The 16671-nt window shown below is 43.8% G+C and overlaps 1 protein-coding gene across 1 annotated transcript in view; it reads right to left on the reverse strand.

Moving 5' to 3' along the window:
* The window catches only part of LOC140735620 (BTB/POZ domain-containing protein KCTD5-like), a 64251-nt gene that overhangs the window by 23684 nt on the left and 23896 nt on the right, over window positions 1-16671 (reverse strand). Inside the window, exons 2-3 of the mRNA XM_073060872.1 lie at window positions 3965-4073; window positions 3341-3432 (exon numbers count right to left, since the gene is read on the reverse strand). Of these exons, the coding sequence (XP_072916973.1) occupies window positions 3341-3432; window positions 3965-4073 (201 nt within the window). The remainder of the gene's footprint in view (window positions 1-3340; window positions 3433-3964; window positions 4074-16671) is intronic.

Here is a 16671-nt window from a genome sequence, read left to right on the forward strand (position 1 = left end):
ACATCTATTCCGAAGTATACAGTTTACAACCTGATGCCACCATACTTATGCCCATTGCTCTCAAAATGGTGGTCTGCCGCTGGGCAGGGGTGTACAGCATGGTTTTTTTCCAGGTCCAGTTTTTCCTCCAAGTTAATTACTGAAACTAGTGAAGATAGCTTAGTGGGACTGATCATCAGAGCTTTCTTTGTATTGCTTCGGATTGTACAGCAAGAAGTGAAACGTGCAACCCACCCTTCATGAAGAGAAGAATCATATTAAATAAAACCTATTATTATACTAAACGTTAATCCGGGACAACTGGATATAATGGGCTCAAATATGCCAAGTCCAAAGTTGATATTCTACTCCTCTAGCTTACACTGGACTTCACTGGAACTAGAAGATTGATGTTCTGCAGTCTTTGGATTCTCCAGTGTAGAAGAGACGCTAAAGAGCACCCAGTGCAGTATAGCAGACTGCATGCAGTACAACTAAACTGATATTTCACATGATTTAGTTCATGGATGATTCGCAGACAAGGCCCGATGCCGAAGCCCGACTGTGAATCTCAGAGTTCTCTCGAAGACCCAATGTTTGCTAGTCCAAGTCTGCTGGAGGCTGAAGACAGCCTGTCTTGGATTTAGAGGACTGTGTATGTGCATGTGTGGATGGGAAGGATCAATGGGGACTAGTGTGCCCTTGTTGATTTGTGTCACTTACTGTATTCTGTGTTGTTCTACCAAGCATGGTGGGCATGCTACGTTGGTGCTGGAATGTGTGGTGATCCTTGTGTGCCGCCCCCTAACTCAAACGACACATTTCACTGCATGTTTTGCTGTACATTTGATAAATAAGTATGAATCTGAACTTGAAATATAGGAAGGGAAGGCATTAAAAAAAAATGTTGTGTCCCTCCCCTCACACCTTACTCTGAGTCCTTACCTTTCTTCTCCAGCCCTGATGAAGGGTCTCAGCCCGAAACGTCGACTGTACTCTTTTCCATTGCTGCTGCCTGGCCTGCTGAGTTCCTGCAGCATTTTGTGTGTGTTGCTTGGATTTCCAGCATCTGCAGATATTTTCTTGGGTGTAATGCTGTGTCTTCCCTGTGGTGGTACAGGAAGTTACCCTATCTATGCTCTGATATGACACACTGCATTTCTCCAGTGTTATGTAGGAAACAAATGCAGAAACTGAGGCTGATTTTTATCTTCTTAACTATGATGACAAGAGCTACAGAATCCCAGTTTAGATCAGCTAGCTCGCCATGATAAGGGTATGAAATTGCTGCAGTTTGCTGTTCCTTCACTATTACTGGGTCAAAATCCTGGTACCCTCTTCCTAACAGCTTTATACACCCACCATTCAGGGACTCCAGCAATTCAGAAAGGCAGCTCACCACCATCGTCTAAAAGGGGAACGGGGGGGGGGGGGGGGGGTGGCATAGAAGTGCTGCCTCAGACTGTCAACTCCACAACCCTTTGATTATGAAGAAAAATAATAATGATACAGAATTAAAGTTATTTACCCTACATATCAACAATTGGAGTGTCTACTCATTCTGTGAAACATGGAGCTGTTGAAAAGTATGGAAATAAGTGTGCCCTTAAAACAAATTAGGAGCTAGTATACAAGTATAAAATGAAACATAAAATCTGGGGAAATAATTCCCCTGCTGTTCACACCTTAAGTCAGAAACCAACATGACCACTGCATCTCCAGAACAATAATCTGGCCTTGCAGAATACATTGATCAGACTCGAGGGTTAAAAAGATTTAACCCTCTAGGCTAGGTTGCATTAGCTGGACTCGCAGATTCATATTGATTTATCACATGCACATCAAAACATACAGTGAAATGCATCATTTGCATTAACAAATGGCTTACCCAAAGATGCACTGGGGGCAGCCTGCAAGTGTCACTGCACATTTCAGTGCCAAAAGAACACGCTCATAATGCTTGGCAGAACAACACAGAATACAAGAAGCAACAAAACATGAACAATCCAGACCTCTGTTTGCCTTCAGGCTTTGATCCAGACCCCCAATCAGCCTTCAGGAGACCATCTGGAGGCTTAAGACTCTGGCCCATCCTCTAATTCCCCCCACATCACTGTCCCTAAACTCTAACTCCCCTCTGTCCCAAAACTCATTCCTACAAATCTAAAAAAAACTAAGAGATACTACCTTATGGAGACCACAGCTTGGTGCCATCTTTCACTCGAGTTTAAAAGGTGAAGATCATTCTCAGCTTTTGAATCAGTTCTTTCACCTTTGTTACACAGTAGTTTAACAAAGAGCAGAAATGATTCAGGAGTTCTACAGCACCGATATGAATAAGTTATTTCATCAGGAGAAAATATAGATCCAGGGGCATAATCATAAAAGCAATACTAGGCCATTTGTGAGCAAAATCTAGAAGCACTTACTTTTCCACACAAATAGGAGAGACATTCAGAATCTCTTCCCCCAACAGCCTGTAATATGGAGGTGTTTACAATTCTTTAGGGCAAATTTATGTTCGTTTGTTTGACGTGGGTGATCATGGTCTTAACATGACCATGATTGTTCTTGGCAAATTTTTCTACAGAAGTCATTCGCCATTACCTTCTTCTGGGCAGTATCTTTACAATAGGGGTGACCCCAGCCATTATCAATATTCTTCAGAGATTGTCTGTCTGGCGTCAGTGGTTCCATAACAAACCAGGACTTGCGATGTACTCATCAATGTACGGATACAAAATCAAGGTTTCGGGTGGGGGGGGGGGGGGGGCGGGGGAGGTGAGGGGTGTTTTGGTCTATAGGGCCATAAGGAGGCAAGATGCAGATCAAATATAAAAACCTAAACTGGGACAGGGAATGATAGTTTCTGTTCCAATGTTCCTAATGAAAATGTAACTTTAGAAGACCAATAACAAAAGGCTAAATTTGACCATCCTGAAGAAGCAGTGCCGCTAGAGAATATATTTACCATTACTGGGAATACAGTGGGCATTTCTTCAGTTTTAGTATCTGCCTTACCAGTGAATCAGAAGGCTGAAAATCTAATCAGTGGTAATAATGAAGCTACAGTAACTATTTTGCACATAGCAAGAATAATGGCAGGATTTTTATTTTCAGATATGTGGCTGTTAAACACCCAAATGGCCAGAATGCCTGTGTTACACTTATGTGTCAAATGTGAGATTTGATTCCCCAAAATAGCAACCATAGAATATCTCGGGATACCCTAAAATGGGCATGGAGATTACTATAAAAATGCTCGTCTTTCTGCGACCACTTGAATTTCGTGTTCCCAAACTCTCCCCACCATTCCTCAAGAATAATTTTGCATTTTTGAATGAGGTTTCTTTTCACTCACCGGTGATGTTTTGGTGTCTCTTTCTCTTATCCTGTCTTTCACTAACTTTATCAGTGATGTGATGTTGTAAAACTCTGCTTCCTCTAGTACACCTGAAAGGAACAAAACGATAATGGTGATTCTAAATTATAAACCCTTGGAGAATTTGAGAAGTTCCTTATAATCATAACTTAATTCTCAACTCTTGGGGTGAAGACAGTTTTAAAATACTGTTTTTTATACTAATGCACAAATGATGACACATCTAAAGTCTGCCTTAGGAATAACATCACAGGCAGAACAAGAAAGAATTTAGTCAAACTCAAAGCTGAGTTTGGTCAGTCAAAAATCTGCTCCTGCTGCATTTTTAATACAGGTGCATAATACAGTTAAACAAGAGCTGGAGTTGTACCAACAGGATTTAGGGGAAAACAGGTCACGTAAACCTAATACTGCGCCACCAACCTGAGTTTAATTTCACTGCTGTCTGTATGTTCTCCCCATGACTGTGTGGGTTCCCTCCCACATTCCAAGACGTACGGGTTAGTCGGTCACACGGTATAACTGGGCAGTGCGAGTTCACTAGGCTGGAGAGACCTGGTACAGTACATTATCTCTACGCAAAATAAAATGAAAAGGACTTGCCTTCTTCTGCTAAATCTTTATTAATAACCAGCTTCCCATGCCGCAGGTAGTTCAGGATTGGGCCAAAATAGGTGGGATCTCGGTCTATTAGATAGGCACCAGTATCATCCTGAAATTCAAACACAGGCATCTGGTTACATAAATACTATACTCTGCAAGTGCACTCACACACGTTTTTCAGTATACTAATTTATTTAGTTTGGGAGACCGGTGGGATTGACTTTGCCAGCTATTGCAGGTATCTTTTGCCAAATGGAAATTTGGTTTCTGTCTGCATATCTGATTTGTGGACTATGTGGCTTGCAAACAAGTTCACAGGAGCAAAACCCTGCTATGAATAGTGGAGGACTTGTATTTAACTTTCTTCCCATCTATCTTCTGGCATGCACTGAAATCGAAGCATTCACTAATGTAGACTCTATTGTCCATAACTATAAACTTGGTCATGTTCCAATTATATAGAGTCTGCACAGTATTGTGTTATCAGATAATTTGTTTATTGCAATTAAACCTTTACTACAATAGTTTTGCCATCCAAAGATCTACTCAGCAAATAATGAAATCTATGCCGCTGAACCCTACACAAGCAAGATTCCATACATCAGAGTATATTTCAGCATTGAATCATGGTTGCATGCAATCAGTGATGAGACATTAAATAGCATAGTATCTTGATGAAGGGTCTCAGCCTGAAATGCCAACTGTTCTTTCCTCTTCATAGATGCTGCCTGGCCTGGTAAGTTCCAGCATCTTGTACATGTCTCTCCGGATTTCCAGCATCTGAAAAACCTCGTGTTTATGAACAGCAGCCTAGTTTACTCTCGGATGCTAACAAGAAATTCCACTACCTGAAAAATTGCAAGAGTTTCCTTCGATCTCCTGATCAATACCTATGAAATACAGGACATTAATTATCCTTTCTTTAACCTCACTTGTTTTGCAAGACTTTACTCAAAGAAATTGACAAATACAACAACTTTTACACTTGAAAACTAATTGATGGTACTTCTGGGAAACCCAAAAGATGCTACAGATATATTAAAGTTGATAGGGATTGAAAACATTTGGCTGACTGCAATGCAGGTAGCGTGAGCAAAATCTGTATGCAGTAGAATTAAATGAAAAATAAAGATCAGATTTATTTGTCACATGTACACAGGAACATACAGTCAACGACCAAGACAGTCAGGATGTGCTGAGGGCAGCCCGCAAGTGTTGCCATGTATCTGCTGTGAACAAAGCACGCCCACAACTTATTAATACCAACCCACTCCTTTGGAATGTGGGAGGAAACCGGAGCACCCAGAGGAAACCCACGGGGGAAATGTACAAACTCCTTAGTGTCTGGAAATGAATCTGAATTGGTGGCATTGTAAAGCATTGGTGACATACCAGTAAACTGTACTAATGCTCAATGGCTTGCTATACCAGCTGTTGAATCATTTACATTATTAGGATCCCTCTGACAAAAAAAAACTTACATCTCAAAGGAAGAACATTAAAATGTTCATCTTTGTTTTGTCTCAATGGATAACTACAGGGTTTCAAAATAAATATTCAGATTATGGATAAAGAAGGAAGCACACAAGCATTCTGTAATTACAGAAAACAGCTGCAAAGAAATAGTTTATACAGGGGAAAAAACAAGCACAGTACACAAGGCACTGTGCTGATATTGTGTGTATCAGTACTTGAACGAATGGCAACATGCCACTGGGAACAATCTGTAGGTCAACTACACCACATAAAGTGAATGAATCTGTTCATTGTGCCACAATATTAAAGTTTAAAATGGTGTATTTCTGTAATAAAAGATGGAGAAGCTGTAGGGGATTGAAGAGAGTTAGGGTGTAATGAATGGGACTGGCACTGGTCAACTTCGTGGCATAAAGTATTAAAAGTTGAAAGGTTCATTGTATTATCAAAGTAAAGTATGTATGAAGAATACAACTCTGAGATGTATCTTCTCCAGATAGCCATAAAATACCAAAACCATGGAAGTAGTTGAAAGGACATTAATCCACCCTCGTCCTCTAGTTGTAACACCCTCCTGTCCATGAAAACAGAAAAAAACAAAAACTCACAAACGGTAAACCCCCCAAACCCTCCTTGACACAAAATTATCAGATCACCCACATGGGGAAATAACATTCAGAACGCCAAATCCCAAACCCCAGCCTGCCAGTTGTTACGATAAAATGGGCAAGATCATGAAACGTGGAACTGAAAGAGGACAATATTAACTAGCCTGATCCATATATCTCAGAATTTCAATAACACTTTCAAGAGCACTGACACAGCGGTCCCTCCGAGGGCGGTGGCACTGACCCAGCGGTCCCTCCGAGGGCGGTGACACTGACCCAGCGGTCCCTCCGAGGGCGGTGGCACTGACCCGGCGGTCCCTCCGAGGGCGGTGGCATTGACCCGACGGTCCCTCCGAGGGCGGTGGCACTGACACGGCGGTCCCTCCGAGGGTGGTGGCATTGACACGGCGGTCCCTCCGAGGGCGGTGACACTGACACAGCGGTCCCTCCGAGGGCGGTGGCACTGACCCGGCGGTCCCTCCGGGGGCGGTGGCACTGACCCAGCGGTCCCTCCGAGGGCGGTGGCACTGACCCGGCGGTCCCTCCGAGGGTGGTGGCATTGACACGGCGGTCCCTCCGAGGTCGGTGGCATTGACCCAGCGGTCCCTCCGAGGGCGGTGGCATTGACCCGACGGTCCCTCCGAGGGCGGTGACACTGACACGGCGGTCCCTCCGAGGGTGGTGGCATTGACACGGCGGTCCCTCCGAGGGCGGTGACACTGACACAGCGGTCCCTCCGAGGGCGGTGGCACTGACCCGGCGGTCCCTCCGGGGGCGGTGGCATTGACCCAGCGGTCCCTCCGAGGGTGGTGACACTGACACAGCGGTCCCTCCGGGGGCGGTGGCACTGACCCGGCGGTCCCTCCGGGGGCGGTGGCACTGACACAGCGGTCCCTCCGAGGGCGGTGACACTGACACAGCGGTCCCTCCGAGGGCGGTGGCACTGACCCGGCGGTCCCTCCGGGGGCGGTGGCACTGACCCAGCGGTCCCTCCGAGGGCGGTGGCATTGACCCAGCGGTCCCTCCGGGGGCGGTGGCACTGACCCAGCGGTCCCTCCGAGGGCGGTGACACTGACTCAGCGGTCCCTCCGAGGGCGGTGGCACTGACCCAGCGGTCCCTCCGAGGGCGGTGACACTGACCCAGCGGTCCCTCCGAGGGCGGTGGCACTGACCCAGCGGTCCCTCCGAGGGCGGTGACACTGACCCAGCGGTCCCTCCGAGGGCGGTGGCACTGACCCAGCGGTCCCTCCGAGGGCGGTGGCACTGACCCAGCGGTCCCTCCGAGGGTGGTGGCACTGACCCGACGGTCCCTCCGAGGTCGGTGGCACTGACCCAGCGGTCCCTCCGAGGGTGGTGGCATTGACCCGACGGTCCCTCCGAGGTCGGTGGCATTGACACAGCGGTCCCTCCGAGGGCGGTGGCATTGACCCAGCGGTCCCTCCGGGGGCGGTGGCATTGACACAGCGGTCCCTCCGAGGGCGGTGACATTGACACAGCGGTCCCTCCGAGGGCGGTGACACTGACCCAGCGGTCCCTCCGGGGGTGGTGGCATTGACACGGCGGTCCCTCCGAGGGCGGTGACACTGACCCAGCGGTCCCTCCGGGGGTGGTGGCATTGACACAGCGGTCCCTCCGAGGGCGGTGACACTGACACGGCGGTCCCTCCGAGGGTGGTGGCATTGACTCAGCGGTCCCTCCGGGGGTGGTGGCACTGACACAGCGGTCCCTCCGAGGGCGGTGGCATTGACACAGCGGTCCCTCCGAGGGCAGCGACTTCAAATCCAGTGGACCCTCCGGTGATCACTCGCTCTCCTCCCCATTTGCCTTGATGTTTCAATCTTCCTTGATGCTTTAATAGATTAGAAAGGTAGTCCATCATGGCTCCTTGTCTTATCTCTGAGTTTTTCCGCGTGGTACTTGTGCTTGCATTTCTCTCCTGGAGTTTTCTCAGGGACAGCAGACCTCACTCAATTGAACTAGAGACTGTACATCCCAGGCTCCAACAGTTTCAAAGACAAAGGTAAGATAAAAAGAATAAGTAGAAGACGTAGAAAACTGAAATGACTATCTGGAAGATGTCGCCCGAGGAATCAATTTTTGCTGGAGCTATCTTGACCGGAATGAATTATCTCAAAGTCTTAACTCCAATAACACGCCATGTAATGAAATCACTGAATGCAAATGAAACATGAAGATAGGAGATCTGAAAATATAATCTTTCCAACTCTGACGCATCTGCTGAATGTTAAAATTTTTTTTAAAAAATGTAATATGAATGAGGGCATTATTGGTATGAGGGGCAACACGGTAATAGCTGTAAGATCAGGGTTCGATTCCTGACACTGTCAGTGAGGAGTTTGTATGTTCTCCCCGTGACTTGGTGGGATCCTCCCACATTCCAAACATATACAAGTTAGTAAGTTGTGTGGCATGCTATGTTGATGAGGAAGGTATTCTGAAACGCAAGTACAACTCCTATTATCCACTATCCAATTGTTTTCAAAATTGGATGTTGATTCTATGTTCTTTCTAAAACAGTGGACCCTAGTTACCATGTTCCTTGTAAAGTCACAGAGGACCTGGTTCCCACCTTCCCTTTAAGCCCACAGGGGCCTTAGTCCTTTAAAGTTCATACTTAGTCCTTAGTGGAAAGTTGATACTACTGTACTATGTAGCTTGTAAACAAACTGAATTTAAAACATATTGGGGTAATATACAATAGTCCAGGAAATCTGCCACTCTGGTACCAAGGTCCTGGTCTGCCAGATTTAACGAGTTTTACTAAACTTTCCTGGAAGATGTTAAATTTTGATTGGGACATAAAACCCAAGGTAGATTTCTACTTAACTTTTGCATTCTAACTTGCTTCCATGGCCTTTGTTCTTCATCAATTACTGAAGAGAGTTGTTTTCTATCCATCTCTACATGAAAAGTTCCATGATACCCAAATTTTAAGCGGGTAATCTGAGTGCTACCAAACAACGAGATTTGAGCAAATTTTAGTTGAATTCTATCATCCAAATTAAAGTGCACATTATTCTTGTGACCGCGTGAGTTTACTCCTGCTGTTCTGGTTTCCTCCCATAATCCAAAGATGTACCATTTAGTAGGCTAATTGGACATTGTAAATTGTCCTGTTATTAGGCTAGGGTTAAGTAGGTGGTCCTGATTGTCCTGTTATTAGGCTGGAGTTAAGTCGGTGGTCCTGATTGTCCTGTTATTAGGCTGGAGTTAAGTAGGTGGGTCGCTGGGTGGTGTGGCATGTTGGGCCGGAGGGACCTGTTCCAAGCTGCATCTCTAAATAAATAAATGAACTCCAAACTTCCCAGTAGATCACTGGATAGCTCCCATAAGGAAAATTTTGTGTTGATTGATGAGTAAGATGGGGGAATGAGCTAAAAAGTGGCAAATGAAATTCAGTATTAGTATAGCATAGCAGAGGGATTGAGGGTTAGGCACATATGTGGAGCTGAGTCCATGGCCAGATCATCTATGATTTCATTGAAAAATGGAGCAGGCTTGACAACTCAGATGGCTGACTCTTGCTCCTAACTCTGAAGTTCTTATTAACAAAGAATAACATTTTGTTTAAAATGCAGCAGAAAATTTATTGTGAATGGAATTATATACAATGCTGCGAAATTCTGAGGGGAAAAAAAAGAAAATTACTGAAATTCTAAGCTTTACATGAGGTATGGAAGATAAAGCCAGAACAAAATAATGAGCCTATATAAAGCTTTAAGAGCTGGAATATTTTAAGCAGTATTGGGGCCTATACTATAAAAAGGGGTATTATATTCATGAGAATATAGGCTGATATTAGAAAATGAATACACCCAGAATAAGCTTGTGCAATTCTCAGTCATTATAAGACGTTTTTTATTTTGGGAGTTTACCTTAAAGATCTCATGCACAGGAAAGCATCCTACACTGAGAGTCTGAAACATCTGAAATAACAAAGTCTAAAACCTACCACTTGTACATGGCATTCAAACACACTTCAAATGCATCTGGAAATAGAGTTATAGGTGTGTGGAGAGAACATGAGCCCTGAAAAAGTTAGGACAACTAGTTCTCTCCTTGTAGACATTGCTTTGTCTGCTCAGCATTGCTTTTGGATTCAAATTAATGAGCTTTGATTTGGAAAGTGGATGCTCAGTTGATTAAATTCTGCTCTGAAGTTTGCCAAGTCAGCATTACACATGCTTCACTAAGCTAACTAAAAACTCAAAGTAGGTGCATAATGCTTGTGAAATTGATTGTGTCAATGAAATCATCATGAAATGACCAAGAGTTCTCCTCCCATGATCCTAACCGCAGTTTATAAGCTGCCAAAGGCTGATGTTAAGTACCGTAGATTCCGGATTTTAAGCCGCTACTTTTTTCCCACATTTTGAACAGCTTTGAACTCTGCGGCCTTTAATCCAGAGCGGCTAATACATTATTTTTTTCATGCCGCCTCGTAAACATTTTGCCTCGTAACAGTAGACCAATAAAATTGATGAGTAGTTCACAGAGGTCCAATGAAATTGTACGATAAATCAAGCGCACTTTCACAATTAAATTATTGTAAATCAGTCATTTGTACTCACCCTCATCAACATGGAAAACACTCGAAGAAAAGCATTGTGCTGCCTTTATGGCAGTTATTTAGTTTATAATATTTTCGCTTAGTAATTCATTTTCTAGTTAAAGTTAGAAGAGTTTTAACTATATTTGTTTTCTGTACTACATCGCGGGATGCTATGACGTCACACCCGGTTTCGCCGCGTCTTGTGGGAAAAATGTCAGTTTGCGATAAACGGGAAGGAGGGGGGGAGCGCATTACGCGAGCGGCATTGGATCTGAGCGAACGCTGCTTTTAAATGCCGTTTGCGATAAACGGGACGACGGGGGTCGAGCGGCGGAGCGAAAACGCTGCTTTAGTTAAAGGCGATCAATAACTTTTCCTGGTAGGCTGCAGTATATATATTTTTTACCAGTCGTTAGGAGATATTGGAATGTTGTTCAGTAAAGAAGTATACGCAACGTATATTTAAAAGTAGCCGCGTTACGGGCACGGTTCGAAAAAAAGCATTTGCAATATGTATTTGTTTTTGTTACCATATGGATTTAATTAAAAGTTAAAAAATCCTCACGTGTAATATCTTTCTGTGTAAATATCTCATATTACAACGTGGGACACCTGCGGCCGAAAATCCGGTGCGGCCTAAAATCCGGTGCGGTCTTTACAAGTAAAAAATTGATTTTATTTCTAAAATTAGAGCCAGCGGCTTTTAATCAGGTGCGCTCTGTAGTCCGGAATCTACGGTAGGTACAAGAGGTACTGAGTGCCACCATCAGCAAACACGAAAAAGCCTACCCCGATGCCTTTCAAATCATTGTCGGAGACTTAAATCAGGCTTGTTTGAAGAAATCTCTGCCCAATTATCATCTAAATAAAACCTGCAGCACACTCAAACACTGCTACACTGCCATTAGGAATGCTTACCATTCCATGCTTAGACTGCATTTCAGGTAACCTGACCACTTGGCTGCCCTCCTCCTATGTGCATACAGGCAGAAGCTAAAGAGCAACGCTCCAGAGATTAGGACAACAAAGAGGTGGTCGTGGGAGGCAGAGGAGCAGCTTTGGGACTGCTTCGAGTTGATGGACAGGGCCGTGTTCAAGGACTCCGAGGATCTGAATGAATACACCACAGCTGTCACAGGCTTTATAAAAATAATTGTCAACAAGTGTGTCCCCACAATACCATTCAGAATCTTGCCCAACTAGAAGCTCTGGATGAACCGTGAAATCTGCAATTTGCTGAGGGTCAGATCAGTGGCATTCAGATACAAGAGGTCTAGGTATGATCCCCAGAAAGCAATCTTGTGTGCAATGTGCCAGTTCTGGACTAAACTTGAATCACTGAAGGATATTCGACAGCTGTGGCAGGGTTTTAATGCTATCACCTCTTATAATGTGAAACCAAGCAACATAGGTAATATTAAGGCTTTGCTCCCAGATGATCTCAATGCCTTTTATGCTCACTAACATGGAGGCACCTTCACAAATTCCCATAGCCCCGATGACCCTGTGATTTCAGCTTCCGAGGCCGATGTGACAGCATTCCTCAGGAAGGTGAACCCATAGAAAGCATCTAGGCCATATGGATACCTAGCCAAGTACTAAAGACCTGTACTGATCGACTGGCTGGAGCATTCACTGATATCTTTATCCTTTCGCTTTGGCAGTCTGATGTACCCATCTGCTTCAAGCAGGCTTCAGTTATATCCGTGCTTAGGAAGAATGTGGTAACCTGCCTCAATGACTAACATTCACAGTGATGAAGTGTTTTGAAGGTTGGTGATTGTAACACATCTACTCCTGCCTGAGAAGCAACTTCTACTCCAGTCTGCTAACTCAACAGGTCAACAGCAGATACCATTTCATTGACTCTTCACTCAACTCTGGAACATCCGGACAGCAAAGATGTATGCATCAACATGTTCTTCACCTCGGCTTTCAATGCTATAATATTCTCAAAACTAAGCATCAAGACATTTGCCTCAATACCTCCATGTGCAATTGGATCCTTGATTTCCCCATTTGCAGACCAGTCAGTTTGGATTAGCAAATACACCTCCTCCACAATCTCCATCTCAAGTCTGTGTCATAGGCCCCTGTTCAACTTGCTTTATACTTATGACTGTGAGGCTAATCACGACTCCAATGCCATATTTAAGTTCGCTAATGACATCACTGTTGTTGGCCGAATCAAAGGTGGTGAAGAATCAGTTTATAGGAGGGACACTGAAAGTCTGGCCGAGTGGTGTCACAACAACCACAATGTCCGCAAAACCAAGGGGCTGATTAGTAACTTCAGGAGGAAGAAGCTGGAGGCCCATGAGCCAGTCCTCACTGGGGGATCAGAGATACAGAGGTTCAGTAATTTTAAATTCCTTAGTGTTATCATCTCAGAGGTTTTGTCCTGGGTCCAGCACATATGTGCCATCATGAAGAAAGCGTAGCAGTACTATTTTCTTAGAAGTTTGTGAAGATTAGATAGATAGATAGATAGATAGATACTTTATTCATCCCCATGGGGAAATTCAACTTTTTTCCAATGTCCCATACACTTGTTGTAGCAAAACTAATTACATACAATACTTAACTCAGTAAAAAAATATGATATGCATCTAAATCACTATCTCAGAAAGCATTAATAATAGCTTTTAAAAAGTTCTTAAGTCCTGGCGGTAGAATTGTAAAGCCTAATGGCATTGGGGAGTATTGACCTCTTCATTCTGTCTGAGGAGCATTGCATCGATAGTAACCTGTCGCTGAAACTGCTTCTCTGTCTCTGGATGGTGCTATGTAGAGGATGTTCAGAGTTATCCATAATTGACCGTAGCCTACTCAGCGCCCTTCGCTCAGCTACCGATGTTAAACTCTCCAGTACTTTGCCCACGACAGAGCCCGCCTTCCTTACCAGCTTATTAAGACGTGAGGCGTCCCTCTTCTTAATGCTTCCTCCCCAACACGCCACCACAAAGAAGAGGGCGCTCTCCACAACTGACCTATAGAACATCTTCAGCATCTCACTACAGACATTGAATGACGCCAACCTTCTTAGGAAGTACAGTCGACTCTGTGCCTTCCTGCACAAGGCATCTGTGTTGGCAGTCCAGTCTAGCTTCTCGTCTAACTGTACTCCCAGATACTTGTAGGTCTTAACCTGCTTCACACATTCTCCATTAATGATCACTGGCTCCATATGAGGCCTAGATCTCCTAAAGTCCACCACCATCTCCTTGGTCTTGGTGATATTGAGACGCAGGTAGTTCGAGTTGCACCATATCACAAAGTCCTGTATCAGTTTCCTATACTCCTCCTCCTGTCCATTCCTGACACACCCCACTATGGCCGTGTCATCAGCGAACTTCTGCACATGGCAGGACTCCGAGTTATATTGGAAGTCTGATGTGTACAGACATGTCATCGAAAACTCTGACAAAATTCTATAGATGTGTGGTGGAGAATATATTGACCGGTGGCATCACTGCCCGGTATAGAAACACCAATGTCCTTGAATGGAAAAGCCTACAAAATGTAGTGGATACGGCCCAGTTCATCATGGGTAAAGCCCTCCCCAACACTGAGCACATCCATATGCGGTGTTGTCACAGGAAAGCAGCATCCATCATCAGATGCTCACCATCCAGACCATGCTCTCTTCTCACTGCTGCCATTAGGAAGAGGGCACAGGAGCCTCGGGACTCTCACCACCAGATTCAATAACAGTTATTACCCCCTCAGCCATCTGGCTCTTGAACCACAGGGGATAACTTCACTCGCCCCACCACTGAACTGTTCCCACAACCTATGGACTCACCTTCAAGTCTCATCTCATGTTCTTGATATTTATTGCTTAATTATTATTAATATTTATTTGATTTTTATTTTTGCATTTACACAGTTTATCGCCTTTTGTACAATGGTTGCTTGTCCATGCCTATAAGAAAATGAATCTCATGATTGTATATGGTGACACATGTACTTTGATAATAAACTTACTTTGAACTTTGATGCTTTCCAACATTTTCCATTTTACCAGTCACAATCTAGTCACGAAATGAAAATTCTCATACTTTCAGCATGACATGACTCTTCTCTAATTATTGATCACATTCTAACATCCTTTTAGCATTGATTTCCTCTGGGTTGTTGTAATATTAATCCAAAATACAGTAGGAAAAATAGCAGGAAAGCCATGGGTGGAACAAAACTGTGCTATTAGTGCTGAGTATGACTATACATAAAGCAGACAAGAATGGAAATCACAAACTTGCATTAGCCTTAACTGCCCATTCCAAAAATGCATTACACCATCAAATAAAACACAGCCACTGGTAGAAATATGCTTCAGGAGATTCCTTAATGACACATTTTACAGTGAATTAATATGTTGCTGCAACAGTAACAAGATGGCTGCATATAAGCAGATGGTTCTCCGGTAGGTTTTACTACAAGATAAGCTAGAAAGTGCTCTTGAAGACTTCATGGATTTTCATCACACAAAAGCACCAAGAAATAACATCCCCACTCCGATTTTTGTAAATGCCAGCTTTGTTTGTTCTATTAAAATAATTAATTTCTCTCTCACACACACACATAACGCACAATGAGCTTATCCAATAAACTAAGCTACAACAGCACTTGGTCTTCAGTGTTTCAAGACCATGGATACTTACAGATTGGGAGAAAAACAGAACAATTACATGGGCAGAAGTGCTCCCTGTCAATGACCTAGTCCCCAGTGATGAGAAGCTCTCAGCATTGCAGTAACTGGTACAGGTTTGGCCATATTCCATAATTGTGAAGAGCAATGTCAAAAAGTACCCATGGTGGTATTTGCCTCATTGCTACAATGCATGTGGCTGCGTCATTGCGTGGACCTTGGATGTTGAGATTCCATTTATTCTCAGCACTGCACAGGATGTCTCTGACTGTTTTGTCTCTAAATTTTCAATTTAATTGTTCTACACTACCTATCCCTAGAAGGATACTTTATCCAGAAGAACCTTTGCTTATAAATGAATTACTCAGGGACCTGAACATAATGCTATCTGATTTCTACAGGAAAGAGACAGTGCATCCAGCAGGGTGGTTACCAAGTTTTTCTTACAGTATGCCTCTTTGGTATAGCTTTCAAACAAGCACCAAGATGTTGCTTTGTATGGTGGCTTATATGGAATATTGGCACAGCACACTGCCGAACTGGAAATGAGACAATTGCCCATCTCCTTGGAGAATAATCTCTGCCAGGAATATGCAAGAAGAGATGTAAGGGTGTTTGTTGAGATCCACCCTGAGCAGCCACACCCTGTGTTATCCAGACAGTTCCAAGAGACAAATTGGGACAAACATCAACCATACTGGGAAGCCATCACCATAGTAAAGAAAATCCTTTGGGATGTCCAAAATTCCCAGACCAATGTGTTCTCCATGACTAAGTGCCTCAAACTGGCACATTTAAAGGCCCAGGAACATGCTAAAGTTGGATACCGACTATAGAGGATGTATGGGCAAGGGCCGGTTTAAAATTCATTGAAATCAGTATTAAAGCCCCAAGACTTATTGTAAGTGAACAATGAAACAGGAAAATAGCACGTCGTGAAAAATTTTCAACAGAATATATTTTGAAGTTTAAAAAAAAAGCAGGAAGTGGTCAGGCTACTCTCTACACCAGCACCAGCTTTCTGAAAATTGTTCATTCAGTCTGTGCTTTTTCCACCACATACATTAAGTTGTCTTACTAATTGCTTCTAGATTCTTTTTAAGTCCTATTATGAATTCTGCTTCATCCCCACTTCTGAAAAGGTAATCTGCATTGTAAAATTCTCCACATATTATAAATCTAGCTTTGATACTCTTGAGTTTACAAGTGAGATATCAGTAGTGAGCCTGCACACCCGGAATCAACCCCCAAATTGACAATCAATGTCTTCAGAAGTCAAAGACATAAAATTAGTCACAGGCACAGGGTGAAGTCATATTTCAGCAATCCTTTCCTCCTGAGGACAGTACTAAAGGGCAGGAAACCAATATCCAAGTGTTACAGCCATAGAAGGAATTAC

Source organism: Hemitrygon akajei, chromosome 11, assembly GCF_048418815.1.
Source record: "Hemitrygon akajei chromosome 11, sHemAka1.3, whole genome shotgun sequence".
NCBI lineage: Eukaryota > Metazoa > Chordata > Chondrichthyes > Myliobatiformes > Dasyatidae > Hemitrygon > Hemitrygon akajei.